This window comes from Hylobates moloch, unplaced genomic scaffold (genome assembly GCF_009828535.3).
Source record: "Hylobates moloch isolate HMO894 unplaced genomic scaffold, HMol_V3 SCAFFOLD_2, whole genome shotgun sequence".
In the NCBI taxonomy this organism is placed as follows: domain Eukaryota; kingdom Metazoa; phylum Chordata; class Mammalia; order Primates; family Hylobatidae; genus Hylobates; species Hylobates moloch.
Window position 1 is genome coordinate 21,269,857 of NW_026652277.1, and position 24,893 is coordinate 21,294,749.

At 40.6% G+C, this 24,893-nt stretch overlaps 1 protein-coding gene across 11 annotated transcripts in view; it reads left to right on the forward strand.

Moving 5' to 3' along the window:
* Nucleotides 1-24,893, forward strand: part of MLLT10 (MLLT10 histone lysine methyltransferase DOT1L cofactor) — a 218,368-nt gene that overhangs the window by 52,558 nt on the left and 140,917 nt on the right. For 10 of the 11 annotated variants that reach the window (XM_032168098.2, XM_058432171.1, XM_032168176.2 and 7 more), the window contains exon 5: nucleotides 8,706-8,815. The exons of the other annotated variant lie outside the window; for it this stretch is intronic. In XM_032168098.2, coding sequence (XP_032023989.1) covers nucleotides 8,706-8,815 — 110 coding nt within the window. The remainder of the gene's footprint in view (nucleotides 1-8,705; nucleotides 8,816-24,893) is intronic. 11 annotated transcript variants of the gene reach the window in all.

Sequence of the window (24,893 nt, forward strand, 5' to 3'; positions counted from 1 at the left end):
AGGTGGCTCACACCTGTAATCCCAGCACTTTGGGAGGCCAAGGGAGGTGGATCACCTGAGGTCAGGAGTTCGAGACCAGCCTGGCCAACATAGTGAAACCCGGTTTCTACTAAAAATAGAAAAATTAGCTGGGCGTGGTGGGGCCTGCCTGTAGTCCCAGCTACTTGGGAGGCTGAGGCAGGAGAATCGCTTGAACTTGGGGGATGGAGGTTGCAGTGAGCTGAGATTGTACCATTGCCCATTAGCCTGCATGACAGAAGGAGACTGTCTCCAAAAAAAAAAAAAAGTATTTTTTTAAATGGATATAGTTTCTTATATTAGGAATTTTTTTTGAAAAATGAGCCACATTTTGTTGTTGTTGTTAGACCTAAAATCTGTTGTTTTAAATTCTTTTTTTCTGTTTTGTGTATCTCTAGACAGATGATGTTTCTAGTGAATGTTTTTTTTTGTTTATTTTTTTTGAGACGGAGTCTCGCTCTGTCGCCCAGGCTGGAGTGCAGTGGTGCAATCTCGGCTCACTGCAAGCTCCGCCTCCCGGGTTCACACCATTCTCCTGCCTCAGCCTCTCCGAGTAGCTGGGACTACAGGCGCCTGCCACCATGCCCGGCTAATTTTTTGTATTTTTAGTAGAGACGGGGTTTCACCGTGTTGGCCAGGATGGTCTCGATCTCCTGACCTCGTGATCCGCCCGCCTCGGCCTCCCAAAGTGCTGGGATTACAAGCGTGAGTCACTGCGCCCGGCCTGTGAATGTTAATTTTATTTAACTCTGAGGATCTTTGTTGCTTGAATATAAAGAAATGTTGACCTTTAGGCTGGGTGTGCTGCCGGACACCTGTAATCCCAGCTCTGTGAGAGGCCCAAGGTAGGAGGCTCACTGGAGCGTAGGAGTCTGAGACCAGCCTGGGCAACATAGGGAGACCTTGGTCTCTGCAAAAGTAAATATAAAAAATAAAAATAAAAAGACTTAGTGACACATGGTGGCACGTGCCTGTAGTTCCAGCTACTTGGGAAGCTGAGCAGGAGGATAGCTTGAGCCTGGGAGGTCGAGGCTGCAGTGAGCCATGGTCACACCACTGTACTTCAGTCCCTGGGATGGGTGAGAGTGAGACCCTGTCTTAACAACAACAACAACAAAAGCTGACTTCTGTATCACATTTTGGTATGCTTTCCTATGAACCCTTGTGTATTACTCATTTTCTTCTCCACTTTTAGTTATCTTTGTCAGAGAAATCATATTTTTCTACAGCTCAGTACTATTCTGAAATGTGTAGACGTGAGTTTATTAGGCCATGGCATATATGATGAGGCAGCTAAAAAAAGTAGAGGTTTAGCTATTATTACTATACTCTTCTCCATTTTGGGTAGCCACCTCTAAAGTAGTTTTGGCATAGACTAGAGTAATGTTGTGAATAAATAAATGGGAAAAATACAATGATTTTGGCTAGCTATATATATTTTACAGTTTAATCTTCAGACTATGTTATACAGTCAGATTGTACAAAATTTAAAAATATATTGAAAACCCTTCCTGTTACTCCTCTTCCCCGTCTGCCCAGTTTCTCAACAGCTTTCCTGCTACCATGTAATTATTAGTTTCTTGCATATCTTCCTAGGTTTCTTTTGCATATTCAAATGTGAATAGACAAATACTTATTTACTCCCTCCATCTTTATACAAATGGGGTTAATACTATATACTCTTCTGCATCTTAATTTATTTCACTGAACAATTTATCTGTTTCTTTTTTTTGAGACTTTGCTTTTCTTTTTTCTTCGATTTTCTTTTTTTTGAAGCTTCAGTCATTTGCCCAGGCTGGAGTGCAGTGGTGCAGTCTCAGCTCACTGCAACCTCCACCTTCTGGGCTCAAGCGATTCTCCTGCCTCAGCCTCCCAAGTTGCTGGGATTACAGGTATGTGCCACCACGCCCGGCTAATTTTTATGTTTTTAGTAGAGATGGGGTTTCACGATGTTGGCCAGGCTGGTGTTGAACTCCTGACCTCAAATGATCCTACTGCCTCGGCCTTCCAAAGTGCTGAGATTACAGGTGTGAGTCACTGCACCTGGCATGAACAATTTATCTTGTTATCAGTATAGAGCTTTTTTTTTTTCTTTTTAACCATGTTATCTAATATCTAATCAATCAGTTCTTGATGCACTTTCTCATCTTCTGCTTTGATGGCTAACTCTTGTATATATGTCATTTTGCTTGTATACAAGTATATCTATAGGATTATTAATTTCCATAGGTGGAAACATTGAGTCAAAGGAGTTTTGCAGTTAATTTTGATGAATACTCCCAAATTATTTGCCCTGTAGTTTTACCAATATATGTTCCCAGTTTTTCCAATATATGAATAAAAAAGCTGTTCTTCATACCTTTGGTAATCTAACGGGTAAAAGTTTGTATATCCAAGCAGTAGTTTTGCATTTCTCTTAATATTAGTGAAGTTCACATCTTTTTATAGTTTGAAGAGCAATTTGTTTTTTCTCTTCTGTGGTCTGTTTTTTGACTTGGTTGTTGATCTTTTTCTTTTTTTTTTGAGACAGGGTCTGCCTCTGTCATGAAGGCTGGAGTGCAGTGGCTTGATCTTGGCTCACCGCAGCCTCTGCCTCCCCCGTTTAAGGGACTCTTCTGCCTCACTCACCCGAATAGCGGGGATTATAGGCGCACGCCACCATGCCCAGCTGATTTTTCTATTTTTAGTAGAGATGGGACCCACCCACCTTGGTCTCCCAAAGTGGTGGGACTACGGGTGTGAACCACCATGCCCAGCCACAATTGTTGATCTTTTTAGTTTGATTTATTGGAGTCTTCATAAGGAGCCCCTTATATATTATTATGCTGCCTTGATATGAGTTGGACTAATTTTTGCCCATCTGGTTAGTCTTTGTTTATATTGTGTACTTTAAAAAAAATTTTTTTACCATGCATGAGTTTTTGATTTTAATTTTGTTCAATTTATTAATCTTTCATGACATCTGTATTTTGAGTTAGTAGTTAGAAAGGTCTTCACTATTCCAAAAAAAATTTTTTTTTTTTTTAAGTGACAGGTTTTCATTCTTTGTTCAGGCTGAAGTGCAAGTAGCAGGATCCTAGCTCACTGTAGCTTTGTAGTCCCGGGCTCAAGTGATTTTCCTGCCTCAGCTTTGAGAGTGTTGGAATTACAGGAATGAGCCACTGCACCTGGTGTAAACCTTCCATCTTATTAAATATTTCCTATTCTGGTTTGTTTCACTCATTCCATTCTACCCTCTCTATTAGCTTAAAAACTTAACATTACTATGTGCTTTTTTCCTCTTTCTGAATCCTCTGAAACTCTTAGGATACTGTAAATTCACTTGTCCATCTCCTGACATATATTTTATTTTTGTCATGTACTTTCATTCTCTGTTTCTTTAAGAATTATAGTGATTTTGTCAGGTGTTTGTTGAGGATTGTGCTAGTCACTTAAAATGAAACAGTTTGTGTAAATTTGGTGTTATTTTTCTTTGAATTCTATATAGAACTTCGTGAGAAACTGAAACTTTTCTGGGAAAATTTTTGATAAATTCGTTTTTTTGACAAAATTATAGGGACATTCCTTTCCCCTCTTTCCCTTTCCCTTCCCCTTCCCTTTCCCTTTCCCTTCCCCTTTCTCTCTCTCTCTCTCTCTCTCTCTCTCTTTCTTTTTTAACAGTGTATCACTTTGTTGCCCAGGCTACAGTGCAGTGATGCAGTCATAGCTCACTGTAGCTTCAAACTCCTGGATTCAAGTGATCCTTCTGCCTCAGCCTCCTGAATAGGTGGGACCACAGGCACACCATGCCTGGCCAATATTTTTTTCTTTTTGTATTTTTTGTAGAGACAGGCGATCTCGCTTTGTTGCCGAGGGTGGTCTCGAACATCTGGGCTCAAGCTATCCTCCTGCCTCATCCTCTCAAAGTGTTGGGGTTACAGGCTTGAGCCCTTGGGCCTGACCTATTTTTATACACTTAAGTCAATTTTGGTGAGCTCTGTTTTTCCAAGAAATTTAACTACTTTGTGTAAGTTGCTGAAATTGTTGGACTAACATTGCTGATAGTATTTTTTTTTTTTTTTTTTTTGAGATGGAGTCTTGCTCTGTCACCCAAGCTGGAATGCATTGGCATGATCTCGGCTCACTGCAGACTTCACTTCCCAGGTTCAAGTGATTCTCTGCCTCAGCTTCCCACGTAGCTGGGATTACAGGCAGGCACCACCATGCCCAGCTAATTTTTGTATTTTTAGTAGAGACGGGATCTCACCATGTTGGCCAGTCTGGTCTTGAACTCCTGACCTCAGGTGATCCACCCACCTTGGCCTCCCAGAGTGCTGGGATTACAGGCGCGAGCCACCACACCTGGCCGCCAATAGTATTTTATTATTATTTTGTTAGTTTTGCTAGCAATGGTAGTAATTACCCCATTGTTATTCCTGATGTTGGTGATTTGTGTTCTGTTTTTTTCTTTGTTTTTATTTTTATTTTTTTGACCAGTCCAAATAGAATTGTTCAGTTTTATTGACTTTTTTAAAGAAAGTTTTGGGCTTTGTTAATTTTTTATGCCATCTCCCTGTTTTCTATTTTGTTAAACTTCTGTTCTTTATTATTTCCTTCCTAGTACTTACTATGTGTTCTATTTTCCTCTTGTTTTCTAACTTATAAAGGTGGAACCTTAGGTCTTTTATTTTAGATATTCTTTTCTAATGAAAATGTATATGCTGTAAGTTCCTCTCTGTTGCTTTTATTGAATCCCACAAGTTGTGTTTTTTTGTTTCTGTTGTTTTTTTTTTTTGCTGTTGTTGTTTTGAGACAGGGTCTCAGTTTGTCACCCAGGCTGGAGGGCAGTGGTGTGATCTTGGCTCACTGAAGCCTTGACCTCCTGGGTTCAAGCGATCCTCCTACCTTAGTCCCTGAGTAGCTGGGACTACAGGTGCACGCCACCTTATCCGGTTAATGTTTTGTATTTGTTGTAGAGACAGGGTTTCACCATGTTGCCCAGGCTGGTCTCGAATTCCTGAGTTCAAGCGATTAACAGGCATGAACCACTGCCCCCAGCCTATGTCTCAAGTTTTGATAAATTTCGTATTTGTTGCCATTCCATTCAAGACATTTTCCAGTTTCCCTTGTGACTTTCTCTTGACTATCTTAGTCTATCTTGGACAGAAGTAGAAGTCTTCTGTTGTTTGTTTGTAACATTGATTTTCCCTCTTATTTCTTATTTCTCTTCTGTTCTTTTTGTGATTATTTTTTAGTGCTGTATTTTAATCAGTTTAACAATGCAACTAGTTAGTATTGTATTTAAATTTAATTATATTAAATTGCTTTAAATTGCCTTTTTGGCCATATCTCTTCCCATATATATACACAAGTATTTATATTTATCTATATAGTGGTTGCTGTAGGGATTATAATTTTCTTATCAGTAAATTCATGCTACTGAGTGTACCACTTTTTTTTTTCTTTTTGAAATGGAGTCTCGCTGTGTTGCCCAGGCTGGACTGCAGTGCCACTATCTCGGCTCACTGCAACCTCCACCTCCCAGGTTCAAGCAGTCCTCCTGCCTCAGCCTCCTGAGTAGCTGGGACTACAGGCACACACCACAACACTCAGCTAATTTTTGTATTTTTAGTAGATACATGGTTTTCACTATTTTGGCCAGGCTGGTCTGAAACTCCTGACCTCAAGTGATCTACCTGCCTTGGCTATCCAAAGTGTTGGGATTACAGGCGTGAGCCACTGCACCTGGCCTGTGTGTACCACTTAACACGAAATGTGGAATGAAACCGTATAGACTTCTTTTACCTGTTCTTTTTCCAGTCTTTGTTATAGTTTTATAGGAAAGCTACATACATTCACAAACTCTACCAGTGTTTTAATATTTAATGTAAGTGGTCATTTGTATTGTAAATGAGTGTGAAGGCATTATAGTTTTATATGTTCATTATATATTAAATGTACCTACATGTTTATCACTCTTTACATTTTTCTTCAGTTCTGAGCTTCCTTCTGGAATCATTTTCCTATTACTCAAGGAAAATTGTTTGGTGTTCCCTTTAGTGGAAATCTTTTAAAAAATGTTTTCTGGCTTTATTTAGTTATCCAGTTTTTTGTTTGATAACTTGCCTTTTGTCTTTAAGATTTTCATCTTTCCCTTAGTTTTCTGTAGTTTTATTGTTCCTTGGTGTATATCTTTATTTACTCTGATTTATAGTGGTTCTTCAGTCAGAGGCTTTGGGTCTTCTGTTGTGGAAAATTTTTAGGTATTATCAATTCAGATAATGCTTTCGTGCCATTTTCTCTCTCATATTTCTCTGAGACTCTGATTATATGTGTGTTAGACCTGCCTGCCTATGAAATTTTTCATGTGTCTTATTCCATATTTTGTATTTCTTACTTTTGTGCTAACATTCTGGATTTCTTCTGACCTGTTTTGTTCCTACTAATTCTCTTTTCATCCATGTCTAAACCGTTGTTAATCCCACCCATTGATTTTTTTTTTTTTTCTTGAGATAGGGTCTCTGTCACCCAGGCTGGATTGCAGTGGCACAATTATAGTTCACAGCAACCTCCAACTCTTGGGCTCAAGCAATCCTCCCACCTCAACCTCCTGAGTAGCTGGGACTATAGGTGCATGCTGCCGCACCTGACTCATTATTTTTTTTTTGTAGAGATGGGGTCTCACTTTGTTGCCTAGGGTGGTCTTGAACTCCTGATCTCAAGCGATCCGCCTCAGCCTTCCAAAGTGTTGGGCTTACAGATGTGAGCCACTGTGCCTGGCTGATTTCTAAATATCCTCTTTACTTCTGGAATTTTGATTTATTATTATAGTTTTCAGTTATTTGCATCAATTTAGAATTTTGTCTTGTGTGTACTTGATCATAGTAAGCATACTTATTTTAAAATCTTTATCTGATAACTCCAAAATGCTGATCTGTTTTGATTTTCTTGTTTCTCCTTATTTTCATTCATCTTGTCTTGTCTGTCATGTGTTTGGTACTTATTGTGCTGGAAATTATGTGTAATGAGGAAATTTTAGGCTGGGTGTGGTGGCTCATGTCTGTATTCCCACCACTTTGGGAGGCTGAGACTGGCGGATCACTTGAGGTCAGGAGTTCAAGACCAGCCTGGTCAACATAGTGAAACACTGTCTCTACTAAAAATACAAAAATTAGCCCCGTGTGGTGTTGGGCACCTGTAATCCCAGCTACTTGGGAAGCTGAGGCAGGAGAATTGCTTGAACTGGAAGGAGGAAGTTGCAGTGAGCTGAAATCATGCCAGTGCAGTCCAGCCTGGGCGACAGACAAAGGCTTTGTCTTTAAAAAAAAAAAGGGGGGGGGGGGAGAAATTACTTGTAGCCAAGATGATACTATTTTCTTTTAGAGAGGATAGATGTATATTTGTATCTGCTTGGTGCCTTGGGGGTTGTAATTTAGGATTACCTTCATCAAATTTCAGTTTGAGATGGTCAGAGGCCTGGTGTAGTCTCTTTGAGGGTCTATGTACTTTTTGTGTATTGTTACCCCTGGTTTGCCCTTCACTGTTGCATCTGAAAGGAGAGGGGTTTACTTGTTCCCTTTTTCTGTTGGTTGTTTGTGAATGTACATCCTCGTACTGTTAGGCCTCTGAGTTTGTCAAAACTACCCTTCAGGCTCGGCGCAGTGCTCACGCCTGTAATCCCATCACTTGGGGAGGCTGAGGTGGGTGGATCACCTGAGGTTGGGAGTTCAAGACCAGCCTGACCAACATGGAGAAACCCCACCCCTACTAAAAATACAAAATTAGCCGGGTGTGGTGGTGCATGCCTGTAATCTCAGCTACTTGGGAGTCTGAGACAAGAGAATTGCTTGAACCTAGGAGGCGAAGGTTGTGGTGAGCCGAGATCGCGCCATTGCTCTCCAGCCTGGGCAACAAGAGCGAAACTCTGTCTCCCAAAAAAAAAAAAAAAAAAAAAAAAAAGGACCCTTCATCCTCACCACGGCTCTCTCTGAAATAGGCAAATGTTTCCTGGGCAAAAGTGGCCAAAAACTGTACCTAGGACTTTCATTCTTTTCCAGTTTTAGCCTAGAAGTTCCTCACTATCATATCAGCTCTTTAATACCTTCAGTCGGGAGGCTGAGGCAGGAGAATTGCTTGAACCTGGGAGACGGAGGGTGCGGTGAGCCGAGATCGCGCCATTGCACTCCAGCCTGGGCAACAAGAGCGAAACTCCATCTCAAAAAAAAAAAAATTTAATGTGAAATTTAACACATTTCAAATTAAAATAGTGAAATGATTGTTATTACTAATATTAAAAGTATTGACACTAAGAGAATTTCATGTTGACATTTAAAATGATTAAGATAATTAAATTTTATCATAAGTATTAAACTTTCAAAAACTCCTTTTATAGTGGTTCTCAGAAGTAGTGTTGATCTGAGTATTTAGTCTGCCTGTATAAGAAGTGTTAGTGCCAACATCTGAATTTATAAATGTTTCCCTTTATTTATGTTACTGTACATCATAACTGGGGAAATGATTAAGAATGCTTTTTTTAGTAGTGGTTTGAGTATTCTCAAGCAATGGAAGTAAGACAGCAATGAGAATTTGTTAATGTCTTTGTTGTGCATTTGTTTCAATAGACATTTAAGGGATCTGTTAAGGAAGTTAATGATGTTAATTTGCTTTTGATAAAACTGAAAAGATGACATTTATTTATTTATTTTTAGGTTGGGCCCATGTGGTTTGTGCCCTGTATATTCCAGAGGTACAATTTGCCAATGTTTCCACAATGGAACCAATTGTTTTACAGTCGGTTCCACATGATCGTTATAATAAGGTACAGTGGATATTATTTTATTACTGTTTGAATATCACTACTGGGAAGTAGAAAGGAAGTTTTTGTGTTTTTAAAATCCCAGGTCTCCATCAAATTCAGCGAGATTTGGAAAAAAAATTACTACACCAAACTACAGTTACTAAAATGTTATTAATATATTACTAAGGTCACAGGAATACAAAGCAAGCAAAACTGTGTTACCTTTTATAGTAACCTAGGTATTTAGTATTCTACGATTTACAGGATATTTTAATCCTTACAGATTGGTGCTTTATGAATTATTGACCTCTTTTGCTCTTTCAAGTATCAAGAGTCTGTTAAATTTGAATTATTGTTTTGCATAATATTCATTACAGTGTATCATACATTCTTTTTTGAAGAACAGTCCTATATTAGAATGTTACTTGTCTCCTCCTCCCAAAGTTATTTGTACCCCAAGATATGGTTTTTATCGTTGGCCTTAAAAAAAAAGTTTGCTTTTTTCCTGTATTTTTTTCTTCATTTAGTACATATATATTATTGTTTTATTCTCCTGTGCATTTTAGGTTTTACCATTACCCAATGTACCTTTAAATATAGTTTGATTATTTAATTGAAGGTACACATTCCATCCGTGGAAGAAATTGCAGCCAGCTTTAAGATTTTAAATGTTTTTGTGTAAAAAAACTTTTTATTTTGTAATTAATATTTATTTTAAAAACTTGAGAATACAGACAAGTAAATAAATATAAGACAAAAATCATTCATAATCTTCTTCAGGCTCATCCAGGTTTTTTTCTGTGTATTTTTGCTTATAGTGTATGCTTACAAAAAAGTTGATCATTTTTGCTTATTTTTTTGTTTGCTTTTGAAACTTACACAGCATCTTTTGTGAGTCAATAAATTGTGTTTCTGCTGTATTTTTAATAGATACTTAGTCTGTAATACAAAATATCATGAGATTCAACAAACTGTAAATTGAATTAAGCAACCCTTTGTGGTTGAAGGGGGGCCCAGTTTTGTGTCTGGCATTTAGTATACACTGCTAGCATCTGTGTAAAAGTGTGTGAACATTTTGGAAGCTTCAATAAATACATTGTGTGAAATTGTCCTCTGGAAGTTACACTGTATTAGCTATATGTGAGATTGCTCATAACCCTATATTATGTTAGGTACACTGTGTTACCCTTAAAAAAACTTTGCTATTCTTTCTAGTAAAAAAATATATTAAAATGTTTGAGTTTCTTTGAGTACTGGTAAGGTTAATTATTTTAAAGTGTTTTTTTTTTGAAGATTATTCATGTATGTTAATTGACCTTCCATATCTGTTTATTTTAATATTATAATTTTTTTTACGAGGTGTTTTATATTAGAGATCATATTATTTTGTCTTATATATTTGCTGTGTGTGTTTTTTCCCATAATTTAACATTTGGTTTTTAATTTTTTTACGTCTTCATAGCTTTTGTTGTTGGGATTCTAACAGGTTAATTTTTTCTAATGCAGAAATTTACATTTTTGAGGTAATTTATGCAAATGCTCATTATTGTTTCTGCCTTTGATGCTGTGCAAAGAAAATCTTTATATTAATGCACTTTTTTTTTTTTTAGTGCTTTGGAAGTTCATTTTTAAAAACCTTGTTTTTCTTTTTAATTTTAAAAGCATTAAAACTTACAAACAGGTTGCAGGAATAGTACAAAAGAACTCTTCCTTCCCTAAACCATTTGAGAGTAACTTACCAATATAATATGCTGTCACCCCTGAATACTTCAGAGTTTCCCATAAAGAAGGATATTCTCTTGGGAATATACAATATGCCATCAAAATAAGGAAATTAACAGCGATACATTATTACTCTCTGATCTTTGGAACCCATTCATATTTTTGTAGGCATATTCTTTTTTTTTTTTTTTTTTCTTTTTGAGACAGAGTCTCGCTCTGTTGCCCAGGCTGGAGTGCAGTGGCGCAATCTTGGCTCACTGCAAGCTCTGCCTCCCGGGTTGACGCCATTCTCCTGCCTCAGCCTCTCCGAGTAGCTGGGACTACAGGCGCCCGCCACCACGCCCGGCTAATTTTTTTGTATTTTTAGTAGAGACGGGATTTCACCGTGGTCTCGATCTTCTGACCTCGTGATCCGCCCGCCTCGGCCTCCCAAAGTGCTGGGATTACAAGCGTGAGCCACCACGCCTGGCCTAGGCATATTCTTTATAGCAAAAGAATCACAAACTGCGTTTTGACTCTTTGGTCTTTTTATTTATTTTTTTATTTTTGTACAGAGTCTCACTCTGTCACCCAGGCTGGAGTGCAGTAGCACAGTCTCAGCTCACTGCAGCCTCCACCTCCTGGGTTCAAGTGATTCTTGTGCCTCAGCCTCCCGAGTAGCTGGGATTACAGGTGTGCACCACCACATCCAGCTAATTTTTTTGTGCTTTTAGTAAAGACAGGCTCTTGCCATGTTGGCCAGACTGCTCTCGAAATCCTGGCCTCAAGTGATCTGCCTGCCTCAGCCTCCGAAAGTGTTGGGATTACAGGCGTGAGCCACCCCACCCGGGCCTCTTTGGTCTTTTTAAATCTCAAATAGTAACTCAGTCTTTCCCTGAGTTTCATAACTTTGATACTTCTGAATATCACAGGCCAGTTATTTTGTAGAATGACCGCCTATTTGGATTTGCCTGATGTTTCATCATGATTAAATACAGTTATGTTTTTAGCAGGAGCATCACATATGTGATTCTGTGTTCTTTGCATCTTATCAGGTGGTACATAATTTCAGTTTTTCCTTGATCACTTGGTTAAGGTGTGTCTGTCAGTTTTCTCCACTGTGAGGTTTATCTTTTTTCTCTTTATAGTCAGTATAGATTTTGTGGGGGAAGTACTTCATATATAAACATCTTGTTCCTTGTGCCTTTTCCTCACTAATTTTAGCATTCATTGATGTTTCTTGACCTAATTTATGACTAGGATTGACGGCAAGTAGTGGTTTTCTAATTTCACCCTTTTGTTTTACATTCATCAGTTGACATTCCACTGTAAGGTGAAGCTTTCTTTACTTCCTGATTATTTGTATTAGTATGGACTTATGCTATTTTATTTTAATGGGTCATATTCCACTAATGTCATTTATTTTGATGTTCATACTGCCTCACGTTTGCCTGGTGGAACCTCTTTAAGCTGGCTTCTGTGCCTTTTGACCTATCATTTCAGAGAAGCATTTCTCTACTTCTGACACAACAGTATAATCTAGGCTCATCTTTTTTTTTTTTTTGAGACGGAGTCTCGCTCTGTCGCCCAGGCTAGAGTGCAGTGGCGCAATCTCGGCTCACTGCAAGCTCCGCCTCCTGGGTTCACGCCATTCTCCTGCCTCAGCCTCTCCGAGTAGCTGGGACTACAGGTGCCCGCCACCACGCCCGGCTAATTTTTTGTATTTTTAATAGAGACGGGGTTTCACCGTGGTCTTGATCTCCTGACCTCATGATCCACCCGCCTCGGCCTCCCAAAGTGCTGGGATTACAAGCGTGAGCCACTGCGCCCGGCCTCTAGGCTCATCTTGTATTATTCCTGCTGTGGTTCTGAAATCACCATTTCTCTGAGGAACCTTGATTTCTTTTAGGTGAGAATAATATTTAGAAGCCAAAGTGGGTGCTAGGTGTGGGTTATTGCTACTCTCAGTCAGCATGGCTAGGAAATGTGTGTTTGTGTGTGTGTGTATTCCTATGGAGATACATATTTCTATAAATTCACATCTATTGTTTCTATATCTGTGTAGAAAACTGTGGGCCAGGCGTGATGGCTCATGCCTGTAATCCTAGCACTTTGGGAGGCCGAAGCCAGCGGGATGACTTGAGGTCCGGAGTTAGAAACCAGCCTAGCCAATGAAACCCGTCTCTACTAAAAATACAAAAATTAGCTGGGCATGGTGGTGCACGTCTGTAATCCCAGCTGCTTGGGAGGCCGAGGCATGACGAGAATCACTTGAGTCCTGGAGACAGAGAGGGTGCAGTGAGCCAAGATCACACCACTTCACTCCAGCCTGGATAACGGAGTGAGATTCTGTCTCAAAAAAAAAAAAAAAATTGGCTGGGCCTGCTGACTCATGCCTCTAATCCCAGCATTTTGAGAGACCCAGGCAGGTGGATCACGAGGTCAGGAGTTCAAGACCAGCCTGACCAAGATGGCAAAACCCCGTCTCTACTAAAAAATACAAAAATTAGCCTGGTGTAGTAGCGGGCACCTGTAATCCCGCTATTCAGGAGGCTGAGGCAGGAGAATTGCTTGAACTTGGGAAGCGGAGGTTGCAGTGAGCCGAGATCACGCCACTGCACCTCAGCCTGGGCAACAGAGTGAGACTCTGTCTCAAAAAAAAGAAAAAATTAGCTGGCCATGGTGGTGGACGCCTGTAATCCCAGCTACTGGGGAGGCTGAGACAGGAGAATTGCTTGAACCTGGGAAGCGGAGGTTGCAGTGAGCCGAGATTGTGCCACTGCACTCCAGCCTGGGCGACAGAATGAGACTCCGTTTCAAAAAACAGAAAGAACAAGCTGTGAGGTCACAATACTTTTGATTCTTTATGTGAATATACACATACACACACAAATCTCTATTACTGCATCCATCTCTGTATACTGAACTCCATATGCTCATGGTAACTTCTCCAAATCTAACCTAACAAAACAGGGTTCATTTTAATTTTTTCCCCCGTATTTATGATTCTCAGACAGAAACCTGACTCAATATTTTTAATAGTTTACTTATTTGATCATTTCTAGTGTTTTGACGTACCTTCTGTTGCTGTTCTACCTAACGCAGATGCTATTCTAACCCAGTTCAGGGTTGCTGCTGCTTTCCTGCATGCCAGTCCTTTTCACCCCTCTTGGGATTTGATATTCAACTTCAATTCACTACTTCCACTTTGGTTGATCTTTTCGCCTTGCTCTGAGATTGTCCCCACCCCTATCCCCAACTCCTTAGGGGAGCCAGCCTTACTCAGGCTCTTATACTTGTATTGGACTGCCCCCTCCTCCCCAGCATGGATAATTACTATGGTTGAACCCACCTCATGGCCTTTTTTTTTTTTTTTGAGACAGGGTTTCACTTTGTCACCCAGGCTGGAGTGCAGTGGTGCAGTTTTGGCTCACTGCAGCCTCGACCTCTTGGGCTCAAGCAGTCCTTCCACTTTAGCCCTCTAAGTATGTGGGACTACAGGCGCACCTATCACACCTGGCCAAGTTTTTTGTATTTTTTTGTAGAGTTGAGGTTTCATCATGTTGCCCAGGCTGATCTTGAACTCCTGAGCTCAAGTGATCTGCCTGCTCTGGCCTCCCAAGGTGCTAGGATTACAGGCATGAGCCACCATATGAGCCCAGCCCCATCTCATGGCTTTAAGACTAAAATGTTGAAGTAGAAAAGGAGCGAAGGTCGACCAAAGAAGGAATTATTTAGATAGAAACATTTTATTAGCCTAGAATTAATTTTAGAATATGGTAAGATATGTGCCCAACTTTCCCTTCCCACCTGGTTAGTCAACTTTTTCAACACTATTGCTGAATAATCTATGTTTTCCATTGTGATTTGAAATATTATTTGAATCATTACTAAATTCTTGAATACTTGAATATGTTTCTGGACTTTTTATGTGTTCCGTTGGTATGTCTATTTATCCTGGCACCACACACACTATTTTAAATTATTGTGGCTTTATATACATTTTAGTACATGGTAAGACAAATATTATCATGTATTTATTTTTCTAGATGAACATTAGGACTAATAAAAGCACAATTTAGACTATATTAGAGTTACAGTGAAATACTGTTTTAGGGATGAATATATTTTTACAATATTGAATCTTCCAGAAACATGGTGTATCTGTTTATCAAGTTTACTTTTTTTCTTCTATTTCTTTCCTTTTTTTTTGAGACGGAGTCTCGCTCTGTCGCCCAGGCTGGAGTGCAGTGGCGCAATCTCGGCTCACTGCAAGCTCCGCCTCCCAGGTTCACGCCATTCTCCTGCCTCAGCCTCCCAAGTAGCTGGGACTACAGGCGCCCACCACTACGCCCGGCTAATTTTTCTGTATTTTTAGTAGAGACGGGGTTTCACCTGTTAGCCAGGATGGTCTCGATCTCCTGACCTTGTGATCTGCCCGCCTCGGCCTCCCAAAGTGCTGGGATTACAGGTGTGAGCCACCGCACCCGGCTATTTCTTTCCTTTTTATTGCTTTTCATATATGCGATCGCTTTATGTTTGTTGGATTTTTGTTGATGATGATTTGTTTTGTTCTACTTACTGTTAGAATAGGCTCAGTCATGCCTGTAGTCCTAGCACTTTGGGACACCCAGGCAGGAGTATCGCTTGAGCCCAGAAGTTTGAGACCAGCCTGGACAACAAGTGAGACCCCATCTCTACAAAAAAGAAAAAATTTAGCCAGGTGTGGGGAGGCACACGCGTCTGTAGTCTCATCTACTCAAGAGGCTGCTGTGGAAGGATCCCTTGAGCCCAGGAGGTCGAGGCTGCAGTGAACCGTGATTGTGCCCCTGTACCCCTGCCTGGGCAACAGAGCAAGACCCTGTCTCAAAAAAGAACAGTAAGCAAAAAAACAAAAAACAAAAAAGAAAAAAAGTTAATGGACCGGGTGTGGTGGCTCACACTTATAATTTCAGTACTTTGGGAGGTTGAAGTGGGAGGAATGCTTGAGCCTAGGAGTACCAGACCAGCCTGGGTAACATTCTGAGACCCCACCTCTGCAAACAAGAAAAACAATTAGCCAGGCATGGTGGTGCTCGCCTGTAGTCCCTCCCCACTACTCGAGAGGCTGAAGTGGGAGGATCACTTGAGCCTGGGAGATCAAGGCTTTAGTGAACTATGATTGTGTGACTGTACTCCAGCCTAGGTAACAAAGTGAGACCCTGTCTGAAAAAAATAAAAGTTAATAATAAGATTTTGTTCATATATATTCTTTATGCCTAATAATGGGGCATGCAATTCTGCAATGACAGGAATGATTGGAAAATGGTTTGGAAGACATCAGTCCTTACTGGATGGTAGCTCATAAAGGATAAGTTTGGGAACATTTATTTACTGGGCATTTACTATGGACCTACTTTGTATCAAGCATTGTGTTAGATACCAGGAATTCAAGGATAAATAAAATAGGGGGTTCCCCTCCTCAAGTAGGAAGACAAGTAAATACATGTATGAAAATTAAAATATGTATTACATAATAATAAGGCTGAATGGAGTATTATGGGTAAATAATGAAAGGAGGGATTATTCTTGTCTCAGGAATTGAGTAAGGCGTACAAAGAGCTTCTAGGGCTTTGCAGAATAATTAAACATTTGACCTGTGCAGAAAAGGATCGAATAAAAATTTCAGACAGAGAAAGTGACGTAACCTTAGGATAGCAGGTGCAAAGGGAAGAAGTGGTAGGCATGTTCAGAGAATAAAAAATAATCCTATGTGGCTAGAACATTGTGGAATTTAGAAAAAAAATGAAATTTTGTGAGTACTAGGAAAAAAATTTGCTAGAATATCTTTATTGTGTATCTAAATAGCAGAGAATTCACTGTATTGACCTGCTAAGTTTTTTACATGTTGTTAAATATATAATGGCCAGTTTTTTTTTTTTTTTTTTTTTGAGACAGAGTCTCGCTCTGTTGCCCAGGCTGGAGTGCAGTGGCACGATCTTGACTCACTGCAAACTCCACCCCCCAGGGTTCACGCCATTCTCCTGCCTCAGCCTCCTGAGTAGCTGGGACTATAGGTGCCTGCCACCTCGCCCAGCTAATTTTTTGTATTTTTAGTAGAGACGGGGTTTCACTGTGTTAGCCAGGATGGTCTCGATCTCCTGACCTCATGATCCGCCTGCCTCGGCCTCCCAAAGTGCTAGGATTACAGGCGTGAGCCACTGCACCTGGCCAATAATGGCCAGTTTTAAAAATATTTATTTATTTTAATAAGTTTTTGGGGAACACATGGTATTTGGTTACATGACTAAGTTCTTTAGTGGTGATCTCTGAGATTTTGGTGTACCCATCACCCAAGCAGTTTACACTGTGCCCAATGTGTAGTCTTCTATCTCTCACCCCATTCCCATCCTTTCCCCCAAGTCCCCAAATTTCATTGTGTATCATTCTGATCCCTTTGTGTCCTCATAGCTTAACTTCCTTTTATTTATTTGTTTTTTTATTTTTTATTTTTTTATTTTTGAGACAGAGTCTTGCTCTGTCACCCAGGCTGGAGTGCAGTGGTTCACTCTTGGCTCACTGCAACCTCTACCTCCTGGGTTTAAGCAATTCTCGTGCTTCAGCCTCCCAAGTAGCTGAGATTACAGGCATGCATCACCACTCCCAGCTAATTTTTTTGTATTTTTAGTAGAGGCAGGTTTTCGCCACATTGGTCAGGCTGGGCTTGAACTCCTGGCCTCAAGTGATCCGCCCACCTTGGCTGCCTCCCAAAGTTCTGAGATTACAGGTGTGAGCCAGTGTGCCTGGTCTATTGATTTTTTATAGAGACAGGATCTCCCTATGTTGCCCAGGGTGGTCTCTAACTCTTGGTCTCAAGGAATCCTCCTACCTCAGCCTCTCAAAGTGCTGGGATTACAGTCGTAAGCCAGCACGTCTGGCCAGTGGCCAGTTTTTGTAAAATTTAAACCATTGAATCCTATTTTTATATTTTGACTGCTAATATTTTCTTCTGTTACATGCATTAACTCGTGATTTCACTGACATATTTTGTTAAAATTACCTTTTATTTTATTTATTTATTTATTTTTTGAGACGGAGTTTCACTCTTGTTGCCCAGGCTGGAGTGCAATGGCACGATCTCGGCTCACTGCAACCTCCGCCTCCTAGGTTCAAGCAATTCTCCTGCCTCAGCCTCCCTAGTAGCTGGGATTATAGGCATGTGCCACCATGCCCGGCTAATTTTGTATTTTTAGTAGAGACAGTGTTTCTCCATGTTGGTCAGGCTGGTCTCGAACTCCTGACCTCAGGTGATCCGCCCGCCTCGGCCTCCCAAAGTGCTGGGATTACAGGCGTGAGCCACTGCGCCTGGCCAAAATTACCTTTTAATAAGTTTTCAGAAATGTGAAGATCGTGGCAACAAAGAGATTTGTGAACTTTTTGGGGGTAGAAGCTTGTATTCTTCAGAGTCAAGGAAGCATTCATTTTAGAAAGCTACAGTTTCCATAGAGAGTAGTTAGCAGATGATGAGTATATCATGTATATTTGTATATATATATATTTTTAATTGTCCTTCTTTATTGGATGGCCCTGAAGTAAAGAGTGTTTATAAGTATAGGAAGGATGATCATAGGCCAAAGAAACAAACAAAAACATCAAAAAACATGATGTCATCTAATTGTAAGAGTAAACCTAATGGAAGTCTTAGAAATTGCTAACCTGTCTCCCCCTTATTTTTTTCCAAAAGTAATAGTAGTGGATAGCAATTAAGTTTTTATCAGTATATTTAATGTCTGTGTAAAATATATATATATATATATTTTTTGAGACAGAGTCTTGCTCTGTGGCCCAGGCTGGAGTGCAAGTGGCACGATCTCGGCTCACTGCAACCTCCACCTCCCGAGTTCAAGCCATTCTCCTGCCTCAACCTCCCAAGTAGCTGGGACTACAGGCCAGGATGGTCTCAATCTCCTGACCTTGTGATCTGCCCACCTTGGCCTCCCAAAGTGCTGGGATTACAGGTGTGAGCCACCGCACTGGCCAGGACTTTTTTTTTTTTTTGAGATGGAGTCTTGTTCTGTCGCCCAGGCTGGAGTGCAGTGCTGAGATCTCGGCTTACTGCAACCTCTGCCTCCCAGGTTCAAGCAGTTCTCCTCTCATAGCCCCTCAAGTAGCTGGGATTACGGGCATACACCACCACACCCAGCTAATTTTTTTTTTTTTGAGGCAGATTCTCACTCCATCACTCAGGTTGGAGTGCAGTGTTGTGAACTTGGCCCAGTGCACCCTCTCTGTCTCCCAGGTTTAAGCGATTCTCGTCATGCCCCAGCCTCCTGAGTAGCTGGGATTATAGGCATGGACCACCATGCCCGGCTAATTTTCGTGTTTTTAGTAGAGACGGGGTTTTGCCATGTTGGCCGGGCTGGGCTCGAACTCCTGACCTCAAGTGATCCAGTGGCCTTAGCCTCCGAGAGTGCTGGGATTACAGGTGTGAGCCACTGTGCCTGGCCAAGTAAAAGATATTTTTGAAAGCACTAAATATTCTTTATGGGTTTAGGACTCCCAAAAATGAGGTTTCAGGTAAATAGGGAAGCTAAACATTTCATCTGTCTGCCCATTCATCTTGTCCTCATTTCTGGCATGTCTTCTTAGATGTACCAGGTCTGTATGGTGGATAGACGTGCATCAATCGGTGATTGTTAAACAATAATACGTGCAAGGATTTTCGAGGTACAGTGAATGTCCACCTAACCTTTAACAGGACTGAGGAAAGAGGGAGGAGGTATCTTAGAAAAGGTTGCAGTTGTTCCTAAGAGTAAGAAACCTCCAGGTGCCGGCTGTGAAGAGAGGAGAAAGGAAGGAGCACGTGAGTGGCTGTTAATTTTACAGATTGAAGGAGCAAAAGCTTTGAAGTGGGAAATAACAAGGAGAGTGGTGAGCAGGGGGAGGGATCTGGGATGGTGGCAGGGAGAAGGGTAGTATTGTTAGGACGCTGAATGTGCTAGGCAGAATGCTGAGAGGGACTGTCAAGGGTCAGATATTCAAGCACCTCATGCATCATGTTAAGGAGCCTAAAGTTTATCCCTATTGAAGGGTTTTTATGTTCAGAAAGGATATGCTTAGGTCTGTCATTCTAATGGATCGGGGGAAGGAGGATTGGGAGATGGAAGATAGAAGAGACAAGAGACCTAGAATCTATTTAGACTCTGACAGTGTCCCAGACACTGGAATGAGGATCTGAAGTAGTAGGAACAACAGGACAGAGACATTCGATAATATGTAAGAGCTTCAGCTGACCAGCCTGGTATCAGTTTAATGTGACAGAGAAGAGGGAGGAAGAAATATCAGAATGGGATTTCCATTTCAAGAATATAAGTACTAGGCGCATCACCACCACCTGAGATAGAACACACACACACACACACACACACACTGAGTTAATTGAAACATTTCTTAGAATGAAGAGATAGACACTAAGTTTTAAATTCCTGGCTTATGTTCATGGAACGTATTACCCTGTTTGTAAAACAAATCTTGTGTCTACAAATTGTTCACTGGCATATATTAATAAGATGATAATAAGGCCCCCAGATATTCACATTTGTGTGAAAGCATTGAATATATTTGCGTTTGTCTATATCTAATAAATGTTTATTTTTGCTTGGCACTTTATACTAGTTACTTAGATGAGTGCTTAAATTAATTTTTATTTTCTGGAGAATTGAATCATTTTGGAAAGCTAAATCTTGCAGTTCTATCGGTAAAAAAATTCTTTTGCTCTTTTTGATGCATCAGCTGATTCTCATTTTGAAATTTCCTATTTGACTTCTCTCTGTTGTCTTTGTGTGCTCTCTCTCTCTCCAGCCCCCTCTCCCCAACCCTAGTTACACATTCTCTCACACTTGGTATTCTCTTTTTCTCAAGAATAGTAAACTATTATTCATTATATTTGCTTCTTGTGGTCTCTCCTCCCCTTCTCCTCCCCTCTTCTTTTTTTCCAACATGGTCTTACTGTTCCCCAGGCTGGAGTGCAGTGGTGCAATTACAGCTCACTGTAGCTTCGACCTCCCAGCCTCAAGTGATCCTCAGCCTCCTGAGTAGCTGGGACTACAGGCATTCACCATCATGTCTGGCTACTTTTGTTTTTATTTTTTGTAGAGATGGCATCTCACTATGTTGCCTAGGCTGGTCTTGAACTTCTGGATTCAGACAACCCCCCTGCCCTGGCCTCCCAAAGTATTGGAATTGCAAACGTGAGCCACCATGCCTGGCCTCTTCGTGTCTTTTGTGCTTGTCAACTTGATACATTATTTGCTTTCTTACTCTCAACAGTTCCAAGACTCAAAGGCCTATTTATTTGATAAGGACTGTGGAAGAATGGCACTATAGTATCTCTCATTGTTATTTCTTTTCTGTTGGCTACCAAAGGCAGCAAGCGTTCCAATCTAAACTTTTGGAAATGGCAGTGTATAGTAGCTAACTTAAAGTCGTTCATGAGATTAAAATCTGTAATCTCACCAACATTGCCTATCTCAGTACTTTTCTTTTTGTAATATTTATTTATTTAGAGACAGAGTCTTACTCCGTCACCCCAGGGTGGAGTGCAGTGGACAGTTATGTCCACTCAAGCGGGCCTCAAGCAATCAGTCCTCCCACCTCAGTCTCCTGAGTAACTAGGAGTACAGGTGCCACCACTACATCTAGTTTTTAAAAAAAATATTGGTAGAATTGGTAGAGAGACAGCGTCTTGCTATATAGCCCAGGCTGGTCGTGAACTCCTGGCCTCAAGTTATCCTTCCACCTCAGCCTCCCAAAATGCTGGGATTACAGTCAGCCACTATGCCTGGCCCTATCTCTGTTTTTTTTTTTTTTTTTTTTTTTTTAAATATATTTATTTGGCTTCTGGAGTACTCTAGATGATAGGTATTTAATATAATCTGATAAGAAATTTATTGGGAGATTTTACAAAAACTGATACTTCAGGGAAGGTTACATTGCTGGGCAACATCGTATCAAAATAAGACAGGTCAAATTTGAGAAATCTGTGATTCTACAGGTTACCCTACAGGTAACTGACTCAATGTCTCAGTCCTAAATTTCCAGGAGAGCAATTCTGGTATAAGCACCTGGATTTAGAAGCTATTTTCACCTAGACAAACATGAATACCTAGGCACCATTCCATTATTAGAAATTGAGCATAGATGCTAATTTCTAGAAAAGAGAGATGGGTTGTCCAGGTGGGCAACAAGTTGCAGTTTTGATCAGACTGCTGCTGCTGGTAATTTTTTTTCCAGCTACAAAGTTCCAGGATACACAGTTTGCCTCTTTCTCCCCTACCCCCAGCTGGCCCCCCCATTATAGGTCAGATTTATTTTTTTTTTGAAAGTTGATAGCATTGACGTATCCTGGAATCGTGACCATTTAAATTCCCAGATAACACACCATGTGATAATCTTTTTATAGGGTTATGTCAATAATCTTTTGTATGTACCACCTGTTCCCCACAGTGATGAAGAAACAAAGGAATGCATGCTAGTTGCAAAAAGTCTGAGTGAAGTAGACTCCTAGATTAACGTATCTTATGTGACACTAGGGGCATATAGATCATTTTTAAGGGAATATAAGTAACTGTGATGGTTAATGTTTACAAACTGGTTTTAATTTTTCAAATCTGTTGTTGTGCCATGTAATCCATTATGGTTTTCTTCACATAAACATTTAAATGGAGTTTTTTCCTTTATCTAAACTCTCTTTTTTTTTTTTTTTTGAGACGGAGTCTTGCTTTGTTGCCCAGGCTGGAGTGCAGTGGCGTGATCTTGGCTCACTGCAAGCTCCACCTCCCGGGGTTCACGCCATTCTCCTGCCTCAGCCTCCTGAGTAACTGGGACTACAGGCGCCCTCCACCACGCCCGGCTAATTTTTTTTGTATTTTTAGTAGAGACGACTTTCACCGTGTTAGCCAGGATGGTCTCAATCTCCTGACCTTGTGATCCACCCGCCTCAGCCTCCCAAAGTGCTGGGATTACAGGCGTGAGCCACTGAGCCTGGCCTATCTAAACTCTTAACCAAAAAATTTTTTTTCTTTTTTTTTTTTTTTTTTTTGAGATGGAATCTAACTCTTTTTCCCAGGCTGGAGTGCAGTGGTGCGATCTTGGCTCACTGCAACCTCCTCCTCCCGAGTTCAAGCCATTCTCCTGTCTCAGCCTCCCGAGTAACTGGGATTATAGGTGTCCACCACTGTGCCCAGCTAACTTTTTTTTGTATTTTTAGTAGAGGCAGGGTTTCATCATGTTGGCCAGGCTGGTCTCGAATTCCTGATATCAGGTGATTTGCCCACCTTGGCCTCTGAAAGTGCTGGGATTACAGATGTGAGCCACTGTGCTAGCCTTGATCAATTTCTTTTATGCCTGATATAAAGAACAGCTTTGGGGCTTATTTCCAATTTTATTCAAATGTTTTCTAACTTGTTTGCTTCTGCTTTTAAAGCTTCAATACTTAATCTACTTATTATAACATTCTTTTATTAAGAATTTATTTCTGAAATTGTCAAATATGTAAAACAGTAAGCAATAATGTAACAAACACCCTGGGTACATTCATCACCCAATTCTAACACATATGACCAGCTCATAGCCAATTTTTCATACACCCCCTGTAGTAGGGCTGCTGTAACAAAATACCACAAACTGGGTGACTTGAAGCAGCAGAAATTTCTTCTTACAATTAAAGAGGCTACAAGTCTGAAATCAAGATATCAGCTGGGTGGATCCTTTTGAGAACTCTTAAGGGAAATCTGTTCATGCTTCCTAGCTTCTAGTGATGGCTGTCAATGGTTGACAGTTTTTGTTGTTGTTTTTTTTTTTTAATCACCCTAATCTCTGCTTCTATCTTCACATTCCATTCTTCCTTTGTCTCTGTCTCCATATGGCTATCTTCTTATTAGGAGATCAGTCATATTGGATTAGGGGCCTGCCCTACTCCATCATGTGACCTCATCCTAATTACATTTGCAATGATCCTTTTTCCAAATAAGGTTACTCTCTAAGATACTGGGGATTAAGGACTTCACATACATTTCTTGGGGACCACAGTTCAACCCATAGCAGTCTGCCTTCTGGACCCCCCAAAATTTATGTTCTTTCCACATACAAAATAGATGTGCTGTATCCCAATAGCCCCCAAAAGTGTTAATCCATTTTGATGTAAACTCTGTAAGTAAGTCTCACATCTTACCTGGATATAATAACCTCAGAAAGTCCCAAATCTCATCTTCTGAATCATCGGAATTGGCGATGGATTAAGACTGGTTAATCCTGAAGCAAAATTTCTCTCTCTGCTGGGCATCTCTGGTGGCTCATGCCTGTAATCTCAGGACTTTGGGCGGGCTGGAGTTCAAGACCAGCCTGGCTAACACAGTGAAACCCTGTCTCTACAAAAAATGCAAAAATTAGCCAGGTGTGGTGGCACACACCTGTAGTCCCAGCTACTCGGGAGGCTGAGGCAGGAGAGTCACTTGAAGCTGGGAGGCAGAGGTTGCAGTGAGCCGAGATTGTGCCATTGCACTCTAGCCTGGGTGGCAAGAGTGAGACTCTGTCTAAAAAAAATAATAATAATAACTTCAATTTCTAAATCTGTGATACATAGAAAACAAGTTATCTGTTTCTGAGATGCATTGGTGGGACAGGTGGAGAAGCATTCCCATTCCAAAAGAGATAAACTGGAAGGAAAAAAGGGGTTTAAAGCAGATTTGTAAGTCTGCAGGACAAATTCCATTCAGTTCTGAGACTTGAAAATAGTGCTTTGTGCCTTGATATTCTGTTCTGTAGACCCATTGACATGGCCTTACCCCTTGGTCCTGGATTGGCAGCCTGCCCATTTTTTTTTTTTCTTATGACTACTTAGTTCCTGTTTTTTGTTTTTGTTTTTCTACTTTTTTAATCTTAAGTACAGATGCTTCTTGAGTTATGATGAGCTTACATTCTGATAAGGCAGGAGTATTATATGAGCCCAGGAGTTTGAGGCTTTAGTGTGTGATTATTGCACCTGTGAACAGCCACTTCACTGCAGCCTAGGCAACATGGACCCCATCACTTTAAAAAAAAAAAAAAAGAAGTATACCTTACTTATCTAACATCTTGGCTTAGCCTAGTCTACCTTAAACATGCTCAGAACACTTACATAGCCTATAGTTGGGAAAAATCATCTGTCTACACGGTTCACTGGACAAGCAAGCATTGGTGGTTTAGTCTCATGATGGCGTGGCTGACTGGGAGTTGTGGCTTGCTGCCGCTGCCCAGCATCACAAGAGAATATTGTACTAATGTGTATCGCGTTTGCAGCATGGTGGTAAAGTTGAAAAACTGTAAGTAGAATGATTTTAAGTTGGATACCATCTATAGATACTTTCTAGTATACCATTTT